An 18,790-nucleotide genomic window follows, 5' to 3' on the forward strand; every position below is an offset into this window, starting at 1 on the left:
GGACTCCTCCCTGCGCAATCCCCAGTGGATGTTGGTGAAACGTCCATTGTGATCCACCAGTGCTTGCAGCACCATTGAAAATTAACACTCCTGCGTTTAATGTACTGGGCCCTGGGCTCCGGGGCCAAGATAGGCGAAATGGGTCCATTCTATGGCCCCCCATCAGTTAGGGAAATACCCATTGCAGCAAAGCCATCCACTATGACCTCTCCACGTTTCGCAGAGTCCAACTTTGCGGAGCAAGCAGCTTAATGAATGCTTTGGCTACATTGCATACAGCAGCCCCACAGTGTAGATTTTCCCACTCCAAAATTGAGGTCCGACTTGACCAGAATAGCTGCTGGAGTGCAAAGTTCCAAGGCTTTGCCAATTCGCTCTCCACTGTGAGGCCTGCTCATATCTTGGTAATTTATGGCATGTTCAGGGCAGGGAAAGCCAGTCACACAAGTTCAAAGAAAGTGCTCTTAACGCATGCGAGAAGTTTCGGCAGACTACGCAACTGCGAATCTAACCCACTACCCGCAGAACTATGGCGTCCCACAGTCTGTGCTTGTTCTCCGCACCGAAAATCGCGTTCAAGTTGGTAGAACTCCCCTATTTACGCAGCGATGTAGGCTCCAAAACGCAGGGCACCCAGTTACTGTATATATTCCATTGTCTCATCGCTCTATGCTGTCTACGCCTGCCCGATAGCTTGCCTCCCCTCGCTTGCCCTATTGCAGTTCATCGGATTCACCAGTAGACAGCACGAGAATTCTCGAGTTTTACAGTCATCGTTCCACGATTGCGTTAGTGATCTCAGCAGGTCCGATGTTGAAGTTCTATGGCATTGTGCTCAGTTCACCAGGGACAAAAGGCGCAAACATGTTTCTGCTGCTTCACAAAAGGAGGGTGCGGACTGACCCAGAACCACAAGTGACAATGATTTTTCGACCATCAGGCACTGGCTTCCATCCCGAGAATTCCAAGGGGCGGGGGAGACAGGCGATCTATGATAGGCTACGGAAAAACTAGACCCACGAGTGCACCATCCGGCGCGAGAACGAGCGCTAGCATCGGACCAATGGACACAATAGACAGCGCAGTCTGAATAAATTGCCTAGTGTGATGTCACAATCACTTTTAAATCTGTTTAATGAAAACCGAAGGTTTGCTAATTCGATAATAGCCGTAGTGGTGGATGTAGCCGAAACTCTTCTTTATGCGACTCACCTCCTCTCGTTTCTTTTGAAGTCCGTGGGGACTGGGATGACATTACAAGAAGTAGGAGATATGTAGAGACTGTAAACTGATCACCCTATTCCTTTAATTTTTTCTTAATTCCCGTTGTCATCATTGCCTAAATGTGCTAACGCTTGCAGAATATGGTTTGAAACAGCCTTTTGTATAGCAAGTATTTTTTAGTGAGTAGCCTACATCTGCTGCAGTACAGTAAATATAATGAACGCTGTTGTCTATGACATTGCACTACGCGTAGGTACATCTGAGATAAGAATACAATAATATAACCTGTAATCTTATGCTAATTTAGAGCTATATATATCGTGCTGCTTACTCAAATTGCATAGGAAAAGTGAAACAAATTGTTTGTAGCCAGACCTACCCAGTACACCTATTTCAGCTGAAGTGGCAGGCTGAGGATCGTAACTTTTTGGTCCGTCTTTCTAGAGGCTTGCTAATGATTGAGAGCTATTATGAATTGTGAAATTGGTAACAAAAATAAGAAGTGCCTGAAATGATCTGGATGTAGTACTAGCATATCGGCAGGTGCCTAATTCCCCGTCCCATCCTCCCCCCCCCAGTGTTAAATAGAGAAAACAGCTTGAGAACAAATGCATAAAACTTGCCCTTTACGTTAATGGGTGTCTGTAACTGTGTATGCGTGAACAAGCTTCTCTAGGAAAACTGGCATGCATTTGATAATTATTTTTGCTTAGCAAACTAGAAACAATGTTCTCTACATTACTGTAAAATTATGGAGACAAAAATGTATTCTTTCCCCCTTCCCTTGATTTTTTTTTTTTGTTACAACTTTTTTAATATGCTACATGTCTTGATTTCTCTGAAATATGCTGATAGGTCCTTGTAAGGTGTACATCTGTCTCGTGTTCAAATGCTAAAATATTTCAAGTTTACTTTAGTGTTAAATAATCCAGATTTTAATTTGGAAGAGGGATTAGAAATTAGATTGCAGAGTACATTAATGTATTGGCCTAGCACCTCTGAAACTGTAGAATCAGACTTGGATAGATCCAGAATGAAATGGATCAGTCATTTAAATGTAGTCCCTAAAGTATTTCCACCAGTGCAACAGAGCTGCCACTCAGTGTTACTTGGTTTGTAATCTCTATTTGGGGGTAGTAAACCAGGGTTATGAAAAGTCAGGTTGGCAAAATTGTGTTGGGGAAGCACAAATATCATCTGCCAGACCATACCTGCTGCTCATTATGCCTCTCATATTTAGATGTAGTAAAAAAAATATATTTTAAAAATACTGTTTATTCTATGCATATTTTAAGGCTGAACTTTGGCTGCTTAAGCATAACAGAAATGAAATTGGCTAACTCACATCAAACTATGTAACTAATATATGATACTGCTTGTCTATGTTTTGGGCTTTAAGAATAGCAAATGTGCAGTTAAATGTGTAGTGCAGTTAAATGTGTAGTTAATAGACCAGTGGATCAATGTGGAAAACCCTGGAATGTCCTAAAGCAGATAATTGACTGTGGCACATAGAATTCAGTATCTAGATGGGAGGCCAAAGTGGCATTAGATCTGTGCTTATGTAATACAGTGATGGGTGCGACACAGAAATCCAAGAGAGATAAATAGTAGTGAAGTTTAATCTTCCCATGATAGAATGAGGTGCCCCCTAAGGCCAGTAGTTTGAGGTTTTTTAAAAATAGAAAAGGCATGGAACTAATGCCTTCCTGGACGTAATAAAGTATCTCTGCATCACATGGCTGTGGGTTTTATGGGTGAGGAGGATTGAAGAGGAAGAGAGGACAAAGAGAACTTAATTACAGTTCATCCCAATCAATTAACTGCTTCAGAGACCCTCCTTATGTTAAAGCTTTTTCGATTACCTGTGTTCTTTCTTCTTCAGAATTTTAAAGAAATGTTATTTTTCTCTTGACAAGGAGCTGAAGACATGAAAATGGATTAGCAATCTTTTTTTTTCTTTTTTAATTGAAGACCACATATATAATGTATGCAATCCTGCAAATAAATGTAGGTTCCGAATATCCCTTATCTTTGGATATTCCTGTACTCATTGTTTCCTGATGAAAAGAACCTCTGTAAATATATACAGTAGCAATTTTCCCAATCCGCATGCAGATACTGATTCTCGGTTTGTCAGTTAGTTTTGTATCTGTTTATTGACTTTGTTTCCTACCCCAAAGGCTGATACTGTGATTTGCCTTCATGATTATCGGGTGCTGGATGAACACCTTTAAGCCTTAATAACCATCTGCCTCTTTGTGGTTACATTTGGAGGTGCATATTGTACACCAGTTTAATTACTGAGAACACTTTCTCCGATTTCTGTGACTGTTTTCTTGACATTATTGTATCAGCGTACTCATGCAGTACTGATGAGCATTAACATTTAGCTTTGCAGTTATGCGCCTAAACCACATGGTTGGTGAAACTGAGTCCCCCATGCAGATTCATACTGAAGGTAGCAAATTTTCTTTCTTTCTTGAAATAGCCTAGTTCATTATGCTCTAGAAATTCTCTAGAAGCCATGTAAAACAAAGTTCTGTGCTAGATATGAATAATCTCTAGTACACTAGGCATTAGTCAGATAACTGCTATAAAGGGCCATAGTTAAAATTTAACATAGCTTCTAGAAAAATGCTAACCTTGTCATTTTGTAATTCTAATAATGTCTTTGAGAAAATGCACTAAAATCAGCTATTAACAATTTTGCCTGCAAGCTTTGTATTGCCGTATAGTGCCGTGTAACTTGAAAATTAAGAATGCAGTAAATCCTAGGGATAGAAGGAGGTTTACAATTCTAAGTACTAATTTGTTAGCCTCTTGAAATTGTCTCATATTAAAAACTTATTATTTTCTTCAATTATATGATAATCAGAGAAATTACTTGTTCTACCAAATAGTAAAATTGATCAACTTAGATACGTTTTTTGTAGCTATCATTGGTTTCAACAGTAAACTGAATTAAGTGATTTCACATACAGTAACTCCTTGCTTAACGTTTTCGTTATGTTCCTGAAAAATGCTACTTTAAGCGAAATGATGTTAAGTGAATCCAATTTCCCCATAAGAATTAATGTAAATGGTAAGATTAGGTTCCAGGGAATTTTTTTTTTCCAGACAGAAATATGTGTGTATGCACACCCACCCACCCACACGCACACACACGATAAGTTTTAAACAATTTAAAACTGTACACAGCATTGATGATTGTGAAGCTTGGTTGAGATGGTGAAGTCAGAGGATGGAAGAGGGTGGGATATTTCCCAGGGAATGCCTTACTGCTAAATGATGAACTAGCACTCGGTTGAGCCCTCAAGGGTTAACACGTTGTTAATGTAGCCTCACACTCTACAAGGCAGAACGAATGGAGGGAGCGGGGGAGACAGCATGGCAGAGAGAAACAGAGACACACACCCTGTGTGTGTGAGAGAGAGAGAGAGAGAGAGAGACGCGTGTTGCCCCTTTAAGTACGCTGACACCACTCTAAATACATTGCCTTTTTAAGTAGATTAGCAAATTGAGAAAGCATCTACTGCCAGCAAGCTCCCTCAGTCCTGAGCCCTGTAGTGCCCTCCTGTGATAGCCTGCTGGGCGGCTGCTCCACAGGGAACTTAGGGGAGCAGGGAGTGGATAGTGTGGCTGCCTGTCCATCCTGGTTCCAAGCCCCCACCAGCTAGCTCCAATGGGCTGCTCTTTCTGCAAGCAGTGGACAAAGCTGGTGGCTGCCAAACGATTTTATAAGGGAGCATTGCACAACTTTAAATGTGCATGTTCTCTATTGATCAGCAACAAAACAACTTTAACGAGGACGACTAAGTGAGGAGTTACTGTAGTACACTTTTTCTGTTCAGGTGGTACTTTTTTGTACAAAAAGCTTCTAAAATGTAAAGACCTACATGCTGCTTTTGTACCGTGCAGCTTGTCTTCTGAAATGATGATGTATCCATTGATTTGTCACAGATAATAATCATTAATAATAAATAATAAAAAAAACAATGGTTTGGTGTGTATATTTATCCTCCTTTAAGGAGAATTCAAGACACTTGTCTTTAATTTTCCTTGAATATAACCTCTAGCTGTGGCTCAAGAAAAGAACTTTGTTCATTGCCTAACAGTATATTGCACAGTACAAAATTTGTTAAGTACCTAGATCTTTTAATCATGGGACTTATGATGATTTCTGTGAAGCCCTTTGTCTCACTGGGGCCTAGAGCCTTGATTTGGCAAAGCATTTAAGCATGTGTTTATGTTCCAGTGATTTCAAATAAAGTTGTGTGCACGTAGCTGAGATTAGAATTTGATCCTAAAAGTTTAAACAAGGAGCAGAAGAAGTTAAGGTATATAAAATGTTCAATATAACGTAAAGCTTATAATTCCTAGGCCTGACTCTCCCTTTACAAGATACAAGTAACTCACTGAAATCAACTGCAGTCACTTTTATTCTGTGGCAGATAAATTGTGCCACTGGCCTCTATTAGTAATGGAAATAATATACAAGTGGAAATTGACACATGTTTAGGCTTTCAGGGAGATCCTCCTTGTTACTGTATACAGGCTTCCAACATACAGTTCACATCACTTTCATTCCTAAAATATTACACTTCTGTATGAACAAAGATTTTTATAACATCCAACTGTACTGCATTCTTTCCAATCCAGTGGATCATGAGGTTTTTGTTTTCATACTTAGACTGTGACCATATAGAAAACATTCCTTAATGAAAACAAAATAAGGATATTTTTGTGTCTGTAAAGATGTTTGTTAGTTCCAAAGTTAGTTCCTTCTCTGTTCCAAGGTTGTACCTAAGGATTTAGCACACCATATAATTCTGCTCTCGGTTACACTTGTGCAACCCTGTTGACATAACTGAGGCTAGAATCCTCCTTGGTTTTTTGTCTGTTGATCTGTCTGTTTTGCATTTTTTAATTTAAAAAAGATCCACAAGTTAGTTTAAATGGAGTACACTTGCAAATCTTGGCACAGTTGAGGAACAGAGTCAGTAAACCGTGTTTGAGCCTGGAATGCAGGAGCAAAATGCAGTTTGTAATAAATTTGTGTCCAATTGGATATTAATTGACTACGGTAGGAGAAACATTTTGGTTTTCTGATTTAAACTAAGCAGTATGGACAAAATATTGCTGAATGAATAGCAAATAAATAAATATATTTGTAGGTCATTAACCCATTGATGTCAGTCACTTCTGGCAATACGAAGCCTGGCCCTGATGTCAAAAGACATCTAACTATGTTTTCTCAGCTCTTTGTGACAAGGTTAGCATTTTTTAACTGAAATTTTGTTTTGTTTTTATTTTTGTTTTGTTTTTAAATGTGATCATAGGTAAGTATTTACAAGCTGTAAATTTGGACTGCTGCAAATGGCAGAAATTTCAGTACTCAGTGCATTTTACAAAAATATTTTAATATCTGTGGCCTGTTCTAGTTTTTTTCTTTTTTTTCCCCTAAACTTTTAACCTGAAAAAGTTAGATCTCACATTAACTAATTCACAAATCCTTCCAATGGGATTCAATTTGTACACATGTGTCTGATGAGGTCACTGCTTGTTGTTATGATACAGAAAAGCCTGTGTCTATTTTAGGCATTTACTGTACATTTCTCCCGTGAAAAGAGTGAGATCGTGTCATCTCATGCTCCCCATCCGCAGGTCACTTCCTGCAGAAATATGGACTAACTTAAACCTCGTGAGTACTGAACTGAGCGTCTCTTGCAGCCTCTAGTGTAAGAACCACACTTTGGGTTTGTAATATCTATTAAATACACAAAATAAGGGGAATGCACTTTTGTTATCTGAATTCCAATTTATGTGCACTGTGCGAAAACGTAACTCTACTCCAGAGTTAAAGAGAAGTAAAATTTTTTTCAATGCAGTTCAGGGAAAGGTAGAAAATACCTTTCACTGATAGCTGCTATTTACTTAGCCATGTTGGCTAATTAAAGGTCCCTTGTTGACTATAGCCAGGACATTAGATTTTTCAAAGTATTTCATAGCTGCATTTAAAATGCTGCAGCTGATATCCTATGTTGCCATAATGGATCGAAGACATCCTCCTCTTTTACCTCTTTCTTTTTTTTTTTGGTTGGTTGGTTTTATTTTACTACTATGGATTTTTAATCCACCATTACATATTCACGTGCATCTGTGTCAATTGCAATTGTCTTATGGATAAAGCCAAACTTTCAAAGATGATGCAAAATAGGAATACCTGGGATCTTACCTGTTTTTAGTTCTTGGTCAATTGTTTGGCTCCAGAGATAAACTTAAATAATTGTTTCAATCTGAAATTCAGATATAATTTGCAAAAGGCACTAGACAGCAGGCAACAAAATTTAAGAGTGTTATGTTGATCAGCACCTCTGATCTGTCCATTTAGTATTCTCTTACAAAACTCACGTAAAACTAAAATACAGGATATTTTATCAAGCAACAACATTCACCTGCTGCTAACTTATGAATTACTCAGTTAAAACTTTGCTACTATAACGTTTTATACTGTTTACATTTTGAGAGTAAAAGCCACATGAGAGAATGGAGGACACTAGGCCTAGGGAGTTGCACACAGCACGCTCACCTACCCACCTTCCTTACTCTGGCACAGAGTGGGAGTTGTAGCTGTCTTGTTCTTAACAGAAGCTCTGCCACAGGCTTCCTTTGTGAAATAAGACAAATTTATTTAGGCCTGTATTATCAAGTGTTCACTAATTTTGAATGCTTCCATTTTTGGGTGCTTTACTTGAGGCCCCAGGGTCTGATTTTTCAGAAGTACCCCCTACCCTCAGTACCTTGTGAAAATCAGGCCTCAAATTGGACGCCCACAGTTATTGGACAATTATTGCAAGGTTGGGTCTTAAACCTCTCTGTACCTCAATTTCCCAATTATTGCAAGATTGGGCCTTAAACCTCTCTCTACCTCAATTTCTTATTCGTTAAAATAGGAATAATGCTTCCTTACCGCACAGGGCTATTGTAAGGCTAAGTTAATTAATGATTTGAGGTGCTCTAATACTGTGGTGATGAGTATAGGAAAGCCCATAAGTTAAATACAGCAAAGAACATTTCACAGAACATTAGAATGGGCAGGATGGGACCTAGCTTTGTCTCATCTCAGCCTGCATATATATTGACAATGGACAGAGGTCAGCAGTGGGTGGAATAAAACTGCATCTTTTCCAAATGACTAATAAGAGCCATGCCTGCTTCTGCCCTAGGAGGAGGTAGAGTGACTCCCTCCCCTCCTACTCAGATGTTGCATCTACATCTCCACTACCTCCTCCATATGGGTCTGAGGCCAAGAACTTTACCTGAACCCAGTGAGATTGATCATCTTGGGTCAATAGGACATGAGGAGTAAATAATTATTACAGATACAATCTAGTGGTAACACAGGCATATCCTTTTTATTAGAGAAGCATTTAATTAAATAGGAAAATAAATAAATATGAGGGGCGAGTGAAATACCTTTTTGTCTTGCTGTCTGATTTTAAAATTTAGTGTGTAAGTGAAAGGTTATAAGTCTGAGTCACTGGACCAGAATCTGCTCTCACATTAGTAGGGCCCTACCAATTTCATGAGTATGAAAAATGGGTCATGGACCTTCCCATGAAATCTGATCTCCCCGAAATCAGCCAGGCTGGGGAGGGACAGGACTTGTCCTTCCCCTGCATGGCTGTTATGGGGGGAGATCAGACTCACCTCCACAGGCAGCACAGAAGTGAGGGTGATACACTTCTGTGCTGCAGCAGCCCCAGAGCTGGGCTCCAGGCTGCTGACACCCCCTCCACACCTAACCCCCACGGCTCTTGCTGGAGCTTGGGATGCCTGGGTTTGGGGCTGTCACTTCCTGCAATTCCTGCTATGGCTCAGGGCATCCTAGTGCTGGGGCTTCCACCTGCTACCACCTCCATGGTCCCCCACCCCAAGCCCCCGTGTAGCTCCTGCTGGGGTTCTGGGTGCCCAGATTGCTCCTGCCACCTGTGGCTTCTGCTGGGGCTGAGGATGTAGTGCCTGCGGCTCCTGCCCAGGCCCAGGACCTGGACTGGGAGCTGCTAGCCCCTGCAGATCCTGCCTGGCTTGGGGCTTCCCATCCCCTCTTCCTCCCAAGACTCCTGGCCAGGCTATGGGTGCCTGGGCTTGGAGCTGCTGCCCACAACACCGTGGCTCCTGCTGGGGGTGTAATGACTCAGGTTCCTGCCCAGGCTCAGGGACCTGGGCTGGGGGCTGCCATTCCCCACGGATCCAGCTGGGACTTGAGGCTTTCACTCTCCGAGCTCCAGGCTTCCCTGCCCCGCACCCAACCCTTGGTGGCTCCAGATGGGGCTCAGGGTGCCTGAACTCAGGGCTGCTACCCCCCATGGTTCCTGCCTGGGCCCCGAGCTGCCCGAGCTTGGGGCTTCAGCTCCTGCCAGGACTGTGGCACCCATTTTTCAAATTGTCCGTGGCCCCATGGGCCTATACATTAATCCACCACTGCCCCTGACTGGCAGCTAGGATCCCCTGGGTGAGGCACTCCCACCAGCACTGGGTAGATGAGACCTACCTCTGCCTTCAGAAGCCTCCTCCAGCTGCAGGAAACTCTGATGTGAGTACAGCAATCCTGCAACCCCCCTACAACAGCTTTGGGACCTCCCCACAATCCCCTTTTGAATCAGGACCCCCATGATTACGCCACCATGAAATTTCAGATATAAACTGAATTTTAAGACCTCGTAGCAGTGAAATTGACTAATATGAACCGTGAATTTGGTAGGGCCCTACACATTCATACAAATCTCCTATTTTAGTCCAGATGCTTCAGATTAACAGTGGCATAACTAAGAGCAGAATTTGACCCTGTGTTTTACTGTTTAGGGTTCCTTTTAACTGAAAGTATTTTTCTGGAAACGAGATTTTTTTTCCTGAAAGTTCACATGTTCCTGCTTTTATTTCTCCATCTTAAATCAAAATCTTTGGTTTAAAAATGAATTTCTTTCTACCACAACCCATTGTGATTTTCTGTGGAAGGATTATGATTTAAGGTAGTGAATAAGCAAATTCTGGTAGTGATTAATAAATAGTGTTATAGAAATTAAGAATATATAGAATATCAGGGTTGGAAGGGACCTCAGGATTGGTTACCCTCCACTTCTTACATTACATGAGGAGTAACTCCAGTGAAATCTGTGAAGTTGCACTTGTGTAAAATTGGTATAAGAGTCACATACTCTTGTAATAAGAGTTGTTTCTAAGGGGATTTTCTTTTTACAGGTATTTTACACCATGCCCTTTTAGGGACATTCTGACCCATCACTAAAGCTAACACGGTCTAATTCTCCATTGCCTTCTATATTGTGTAGTTATTTACAGATGTGCAAACTGGATGTAAAATACTGCCATTCTGTTTCGATAACATTTGACACTTCCTGCACGGGTTTAAAGTACTGTGCATACAGCAGCCCCAAGGCACTTGCGCTTGTTTAGTTAAACAGAAAATCAAACTATCCTCATAAAAGTACTCTTATGATCTGTGTTTTAGGTGTATGCACTAAGAGCTTTCAAAATGCAAGTTAATATGAAGATCTTTAATTGAGAGGGCATTTAAGGAGTTTGTTTAAACACATTGACTTCTAAGTGAGAGATTAAATTGTGTTTATTAGTTTTCTACAACTTTGGCACAGCACTGCAGCTATATCGTTGGAGGTATTTGAATGATCTTAGCTGTTAAGAAGCATAGATAAGGTTATTTTTGTAGTGTAATTTGAGATCTCAAATTAGGATTTAATAATCCATTTTAAAAATGTAAAAAAAACTCCAAAATATTTTTTTAAAACAGTTAAGATCCTTTGGCATTTCTGGTTTTGAGTACTTCAGTCATTTGTGTACAAGTTTTCAGTGTAAAGGTAGATGGTGATTGAACAGAAGTAACTGGTATGCAAGCGGGTCTACTTAATTGTAAATGTAATTTACATGTAATTGTAAATGATCTTCTTAAACAAATTTATCAAAGCCCTGTTTTGTGTAGCTGAGGTGTGCATCAGAAATGCACTGAACAAGATACTCTTTGACACTTTCCTAGGCCCTTGAGTCTGCAGGTGGGCAGGAGACTGTATAGTGAGACTGTTTAGTGATATGCAAGTAGTGTGTGTCACTCAGGGAGCACAAAGTATCAAAATTATCTTTTGCTGCTTGGCAAATGTTCAGCTCTTTCTCTGTTCCCTCCTGCAGACATGTCACTTGATTAATGGTGCATGTATGGTACTACAAAAGTAAATTTATCCAGAGTTACCTCTGACTCTGCTTGGGTGTGCAGAAGCCTTTTATTTTTATTTTTTTTGGTGGATAAAAAACAAAAACTTTTAGAATTAGCCCTAATGCAAACCCAAATAGTTGCTGTCTGACTAGTTAGTAGTAGATATGCAATCCATTTTTTTAAAACATTTTTAACGTTTGTATGCTTGTGCAAGTATTCCTGGGGCCAGCCAACAATCCTTGCTTTTGAATTCTAAATAAAACATTGGACTATTAATAAACTCCAATTTAACTATTAGTTATAGGTCAATATTAAAAGGTCTTTAATATACAGTAATTTTATGCCTTTTAGCTGCATCGTAGTAGACATTATTCAGTTTGCATGCTTTTAAACTCAGATTGTATTTCAGGTAGTAAATTAAATCTGCAGAGAATGTTGTTTTTATACTATTTCAATTCACTTCAGTTACATTTGCAATGTGTTGTTAAAACTTTTTTCCAAATTAAATGACTAATATCAGTTTAGCTAGCTAGTCTTGCTGTTCAAAGGTGTCAAAAAGGGATGCGTATAAATAGATTCGCAGAGAAATATGTACGATTGGGAAATTTTTTTATATGGAGAACCTTTTTTGCTAAGAATTGAGCATATGAAATGTCAGTGTAAAACTAAAAAGGGGGGGAGAGTTTATTGGGTCTGTGGACTTGTAAAAGTAATAAAATATCAGTAGAGGCCTACAATAGAAACATTTTTAAAAATCAGTATAGTCTGAGGGGTTTTTTTTCTCATGGACTGTACCTTATTGTGTACATTTAACTTTTAACTAGGTTTGTGTTTTTTCACGACATTATCAAACCTAATTTTCTTTAAATATTTGTTTAGGTTTTACTGCAATCACAGCAACCAATCCTATTTGGCTAATAAAGACGCGATTACAGCTCGATGCAAGGTAAAGAACCTTTTTCATACTAGGATTGCTTACCAATTTTATTGTCTAATAATTGACATAGAAGGATACCATAAAATTGATTCTCTCCTCTAAACTGAGAGTGGTTTTTCTAATCAGGATTTCAGTTGGTAAGGCCACGTGTTAACCTGATTCTGAGATACACACTGTCTTTGTCCCAGTAGTTCAATTGGATGGTGGTAATGATGTTGCATGGAGGTGCTACAGTATTCTGGTGACCAGCACTCTTTGACCATTTCCGAAACTAACAGTGCTTTAAACAATCTCAATCTGATTAATGAAACGTTTGCTTACTTAATTGAATCCCTGACGCAGGTAGTTTTGTACTCTTTTTATTTATCTTTTGTATCGTGAGCTTGGTTATAAAAGGGAAAAACTGGTTTCACTGATCCAGAAGCAGTTCTGTAACAGACTACTCAGTTGAAATTGGCTGGATTCTGGTTTATATCATAAATAGATACTGTGATAAAGGATGGGTTATTTTATATTATTTAGTTAGGCTGGAACATAACACACATCTCTTTCCTGCCCCATATCCACTTAGAACAGCTGGGAGAGACTTGGCTTGATCTGATATGACACTCTAGCCACTTTGACTGTTTTACAATCCTTCCTTTTTCCGTAAACATCACACTGCTATCATGCCCCTCTTTCCATACCCTCATGCAAACACATTCATGACCCAACAAACTGCTCCACAGAGTAGCAAAGAACACCAAATCTAGTTGGTTTCACTTGTAACACAGGGGAGTAAGGAGAGCATAGAAATGAGTGAATCATTCATCCTTTTCTTTCTGATATAGTTTACAGGTAAAGCACCTAAAAAACTTAGGAAACCTAATCAATGGACTTAGACTCCTAAGGGCCATAGGCACTCTGCATCCTTCCCCAGGCGTGAAGCAGAGGTCTTTGTGGTTCAAAAGCTTGTTCCTTCCACCAACAGAAATTGGTCCAATAAAAGAGAGTACCTCACCTACTTTGTGTCTCTCATAGGAATTTGCGAACATTTTACCTTGTATCTTTATCTTTCTTTGAATTGGAAATGTAAGAAACATTAATGCTGTCCCTCTTTCCAAGAAGGATTAATGCAGTAACAGAAAGTACAAGACCTAGAATAAATATCAGCACAAGTCCACAAAGTCACCTGCAGCAGCCAACTTCAAATAAAAGCAAAATCTGTAAGATCAAATCAACTTTGGTCGTCTGTTTCTATAGAAGTCTCTTCACATTAAACTTGTAGAATAGTTGGATTACGGTGGATAGTGCTTTGGGTAGATGTACTTTAATCCTCTTTACCTCTTGTGACTGAGTTTCAAAGTTTATCTACTCTCATATCTGAACACTTGTTTAGTGCTTTTATTCTAGTATCGATGTGGCATTTTAGTCCCAAACCTATCACTAAAATGCCAAGTGATTTGCTTGGTTTTGCTCAGATGTATAATTTATAGGATACCATTGTACCTGTATGAGACTCTTGTGTTTACATGGGGAAAGGGATGCTAAAAGGGATGCAACTTAAATATGACTTATTTTTTGACAGTCACAGGACACTCTGTATTTAAGCAGGTACCTTCATGTTTTGTCCTTCCCCTTACATTTCCAATCATTACAATCCAGTGGTTATTTCGGGCAGAGAGTACAACCCTTCAAATCATTGGCTGCTATAATGGGCCTGATGATGCTTCCACTGAAGTTAATGATAAAACTCCCATTGTTCCAGTTGGAACAAGAGTTGACTTAGTGTCTGTGGTGCACAAAATGAAATTGTTCTGGTCTTCCAAGGTGACATTACAGAGTATATACATAGAGTAAAATATGCTATCCACATTTATGTACCTGTGCATCTTGCACATTGAAAGGACAATTTCTTCTTCAAGTGTTTGTCTGTGTGGATCTCCACTTCAGGTGTGTATGTACGTCATACATGTGGGATCAGAATCTTTGAATAACAGTAGTCCCTTGGGACTATCTCTGTACCCTTCATGTCCTTATCTCCGTCCTCCCTCCATCCCTATCCAACGGTATAAAAGCAGAGCCCTAGTTTCGTCTTACTATCTGTGGCAGCAGGGTGGAATCAGCGGTGTCCATCACTTCACTGTAGCATTTCCCTAGCTTAACTCAGCCAGGGTTCGATTCCCTAGTATATAGTCTATCCCTTTTTGTTTCTGTTTACTCCAGAAAAAAAAAACACCCCCAAATTCTTTTACAACTTGGACTTGGCACATTGTGCCACTGCCACCCGTAATGGCATATCTAAAACCACTGGGCTATAAGTTCTGCTTGTATTTTTATGGTCTAATTCCCCTCACCTCCCTGTTTCCTGCAGTTTGAAGACAGTTCATTCTGTCCAGCCAGTGATATATATTTTAGACCACTGGCTTCCTCACAGTGGCCTAATCAGCCATATATAGCACCTTCGCCGTATTGGGCATCCTGAGGCCTGCTGTCTAGAACATCCAATACTGGATCTCTCTATTGCTCATCATGCAAATGCAGATATTCTCATTCTCCTTCCACATCAACTTTAAAGACCTTCTGTAGAACTGGACAGACAAATCACAAGAGGAAGAGGCAGATCTGGAACAACTGGATCAATACCATACATCTTCTCCCAGAGACCCCTCATCTTTGTCTCCTGATGAGGCACTCTCATTAGCCCCAGTGATGACTTTCAAATCTTTCAGGAAATACTCTTGTATAGCTGAAATTCAGGCAGCAGTAATCGAAGAAAAGGCCCATAAACTGCTCAATGTCTTGTACTTCACTTGTCTAAGCGGGATAGCACTGTCCGTAAACCAGGGCACTCTAGAATTAATTAAAAGTCTGTAGTAGAATCCTGTTACCCTTGCCCACGTAGCAAAGAGAATGGAGAAAAGATATGTTTCCTGAAAGGCGTTTCAAATAATTCTTTACTCTCTTGGTGCAAGAGAAGACTAGCAGCTAGATCCTGTCAGAGCAATTCACAAGGGTAAAGATCCCCAAAAGCTCAGTTTCTTTGGTAGGAAGGCCTATTCTTTTGCCTGTTAAATAATGGTATAACAAATTACCCAGAGTTATCCCTGAAGTAGGAATCCTGAGGTGGGACAAGGTATCTCCCTTTCTCAACAAACTCCTTCAAGGGAGAGTTAAAAATCCATAATTAAAGGGACAACTAGTAGTGAAAACTGCTCTTCAGGCAGTCATAGATGCTTCAGGTGGGATACTGCAGCTTGGTCCATGGCCTCTGAAGTAATAATGTGAAGGGTGTCGTGGTTGCAAGCCTCAGGTATCCCAAGGAAGGTACAGAATATGATTGAGAATTTCCCTTTGCTTTGTTCAGCACTTTGACTGATGAGGAATTGCATTCACTAAAAGATTTCAGGGCTGTGTTAACATCAGTGGGGATCTATACCTCAACCTCAGATGACTTAGCTACACCCAGAAGTGACCTATGGATTACCCTCTGAGATTCTCCTGTGGGAAACCACCACCTTCTTCAGGTGCCGACCTTCCTGCACAGCCATCTAGGCAGCAGATTAGGTAAAGGTTCAGAGTCACAACCAAACCAGCTGAGCTGTCCCTGAAGCTGTCTTCGGATGTTCTGTTCTCTATTTTATCTGAACATCACCAGGGCCCTATTAGATTATCTGGATAAAATGAGAACTTTTAAAGTATCTCTGCGCTGCAACTGAGAATGTGCCTCCCTGCGTGAGTAGACAGACTTGCGCTCGTTTTGCTTGATCCTGCACTGAATAGTCTCTATGGTGATGGATAGCTGGGTTAGGGCTGGCAACTTTCTAATTGCAGAAAACTGAACAACCCTGCCCCACCCCTTCCCCAAGGTCACACCTTGCTCACTCCGTCCCCCCTCCCTCCATTGCTTGCTCTCACTCCCTCCCTCATTTTCACCAGGCTAGGGCAGGAAGTTGGGGTGTGTTGTGTGGGGTAGTGGGGGAGGAGAATGGGCTCTGGGATGAGGGGCTTGGGGTCCAGGAGGGGGCTCCGGGCTGGAAGGTGGGGCTGCAGGGTTTGGAAGGTGGGAGGGGGCTCTGGGATGAGGCAGGAGGTTGAGGAGTGGAAGGGGGCATGGGCTCTGGGCTGAGGGTGCAGGCTTCAGGGTGGTACCAGGGATGAGGGATTTGGAGTGCAGGAGGGGTTCCAGGTTTGGGCCGAGGTATGTTCAAGCTGGGGTGGGTAGACCAAACTGCCACCCATGCTGCAGTGTCTACACTGATATTTTTAGTCTGTCTGCCCAGGCTGAGATGCTGGCTCCTTGCTTAGTGCAGCTGTACGCTTAGACAACGCCCTTACCTCTTTATGACAGTAAGCAAGGTAGTTAAAAGACAAGCATAACTAAATGGATTACACAGTGTATTTCTGTCTGACACCAAATGGCAGGAGCACCCCTTCCTTCTAACATCAAGACTAGCTCCACTAAAACCCAGGCTGCAGCCTCTGTATGTTTCAGAAATATCCCTGTATCTGAAACATGCAAAGCAGCCACCTGGAGTAATCCTGTTGTTTTTATTAATCATCATTGACCTGGCCTCCAGATCAGAAGCAAAATTTGGGTCATCAGTTTTACATTGTCTTTAGCTAGTGGCAATTAAATTCCACCTTGCATGTGGGCCCTGCTTGCTAGCCTCCTAAAGTGGAGATCCACACAGACAAAACCTCTGGAAGAATAACAGTTACTGTAAGGTAAAGAACTGTTCTGTATAGGCCAGAGTTCATATGCCTTAATTCAGAAAGGCGTTGGGGCAACATAAAACAAAATATAGTCCCAGATGCCTCTAGCAGTAGTGAAAGGGCAATGTCCTGCATTATTTTGTATAATTTACTCAATCCTACAAGAGACCTCTGGTGGTAGAATCTATTTAAGGGATGCAGGTAGCCAATGAATTGTGGATTCATGCTCATTCCATATAACTCCATGTTAAGTGTGTTTTCTCCACTTGTACCTTGTGAAACATCAGCAAGTGGGAACAAGTTTATTAAATTAATCCATTATTAACTGATCCATGTGGTATATACACATTCACATTGTTTTATTTTCTAATATAAATGATCAGCTGAACTTACATTTGCAAGTTGGGGATGTTGAGGACTAAAACTTTTTTTGTGTCCTACAGGTACAAAATCTGCTCGATCCAATGTGCACAATTATTTGACCTCAATTGTGGCTTAGTGGGATCAGTTTATATAATGAACTACTGTTCAGTGGTTTGTTTGCTCACTCCCTTTGAACGTTAAGCTATTGTCCTGTAATGAGTAACATACTGTAGGCAACTGGGGCTTTCAGCTCCTTAGTCTTAACTTTCTAATGGTCACACATTTATATATCTTGACTGTCTCTGGTTCAGGCTGATTTTCGAACCTTGAAGATGAGGAGGGCTGGAGATTTGTCTGAGACTCCACAATCCTTTAAGTGTTCAGTATTCCTTTGGTCCTGATTCAGCAGAGTACTTAAGCATGTAATATACTGAAGTCAATAAAACAACTTGTGTGCTGAAATTGTGCATGTTCTTAAAACACTTCTGAATTGGAGCGCCTTTGCATTGTTTTACCAGCTATTTCCAAAGGACTCATGTTTATAGCTAAACATTATGTAATTAATCATTTAAAATTATTATTGTGAACCAGTTAAATGTTCCTTCTCTTTCAGGAATCGTGGAGAAAAGCGAATGAGTGCTTTCGAATGTGTCCGAAAAGTCTATCATTCAGATGGAATTAAAGGCTTTTACAGAGGAATGTCGGCCTCCTACGCAGGCATATCTGAAACTGTTATTCATTTTGTTATTTACGAGAGTATTAAGCGAAAACTACTGGACTTTAAGACTGCTTCTAGTATGGACAGTGAGGATGAATCTGTAAAAGAAGCTTCAGACTTTGTTGGAATGATGATGGCTGCTGCCACTTCCAAAACCTGTGCCACATCTATAGCATATCCACATGGTAAGGACATGCGTGTTCCTTAAGAACCTGATCCAAAGCCCAAAGAAGTCAGCAGGAGCCTTTTGATTTCTATTATTCTCTGGATCAGGTCCCAATAAAAGAGTACTTTTAGCTTCACTTCTGTCTATTGTTCGATTTAGCAAATTGGCATGGCCAGTTTCTGATTCAGCAAGTCAACCAGAGGCTTCAGGATTTCTGAACTGATATTTAGTCTGACCCCTTTGGACAATAACATTAATTTATACCAGGGAACTGCAGTAATCCAGTCCATACAGGTTCAGGGAAATTTGGCTTCATTTGGACCCCTATATTATGCTCATTATTTGTGTAAGTTTCAAGTAAGTAACCAACAGAGCTCTTGCTTTTCCTTTTTAATTGTTAGGGAGATATGTCAGCAAGATCTCCTCCTCCAATCTTTCATT

At 40.5% G+C, this 18,790-nt stretch overlaps 1 protein-coding gene across 1 annotated transcript in view; it reads left to right on the forward strand.

Annotated features, from left to right (window-relative positions):
• The window catches only part of SLC25A36 (solute carrier family 25 member 36), a 58,704-nt gene that overhangs the window by 34,946 nt on the left and 4,968 nt on the right, over positions 1-18,790 (forward strand). The window contains exons 5-7 of the mRNA XM_075068982.1: positions 3,160-3,234; positions 12,350-12,416; positions 18,079-18,368. Of these exons, the coding sequence (XP_074925083.1) occupies positions 3,160-3,234; positions 12,350-12,416; positions 18,079-18,368 (432 nt within the window). The remainder of the gene's footprint in view (positions 1-3,159; positions 3,235-12,349; positions 12,417-18,078; positions 18,369-18,790) is intronic.

This window comes from Chelonoidis abingdonii, chromosome 8 (genome assembly GCF_003597395.2).
Source record: "Chelonoidis abingdonii isolate Lonesome George chromosome 8, CheloAbing_2.0, whole genome shotgun sequence".
Taxonomy (NCBI): domain Eukaryota; kingdom Metazoa; phylum Chordata; order Testudines; family Testudinidae; genus Chelonoidis; species Chelonoidis abingdonii.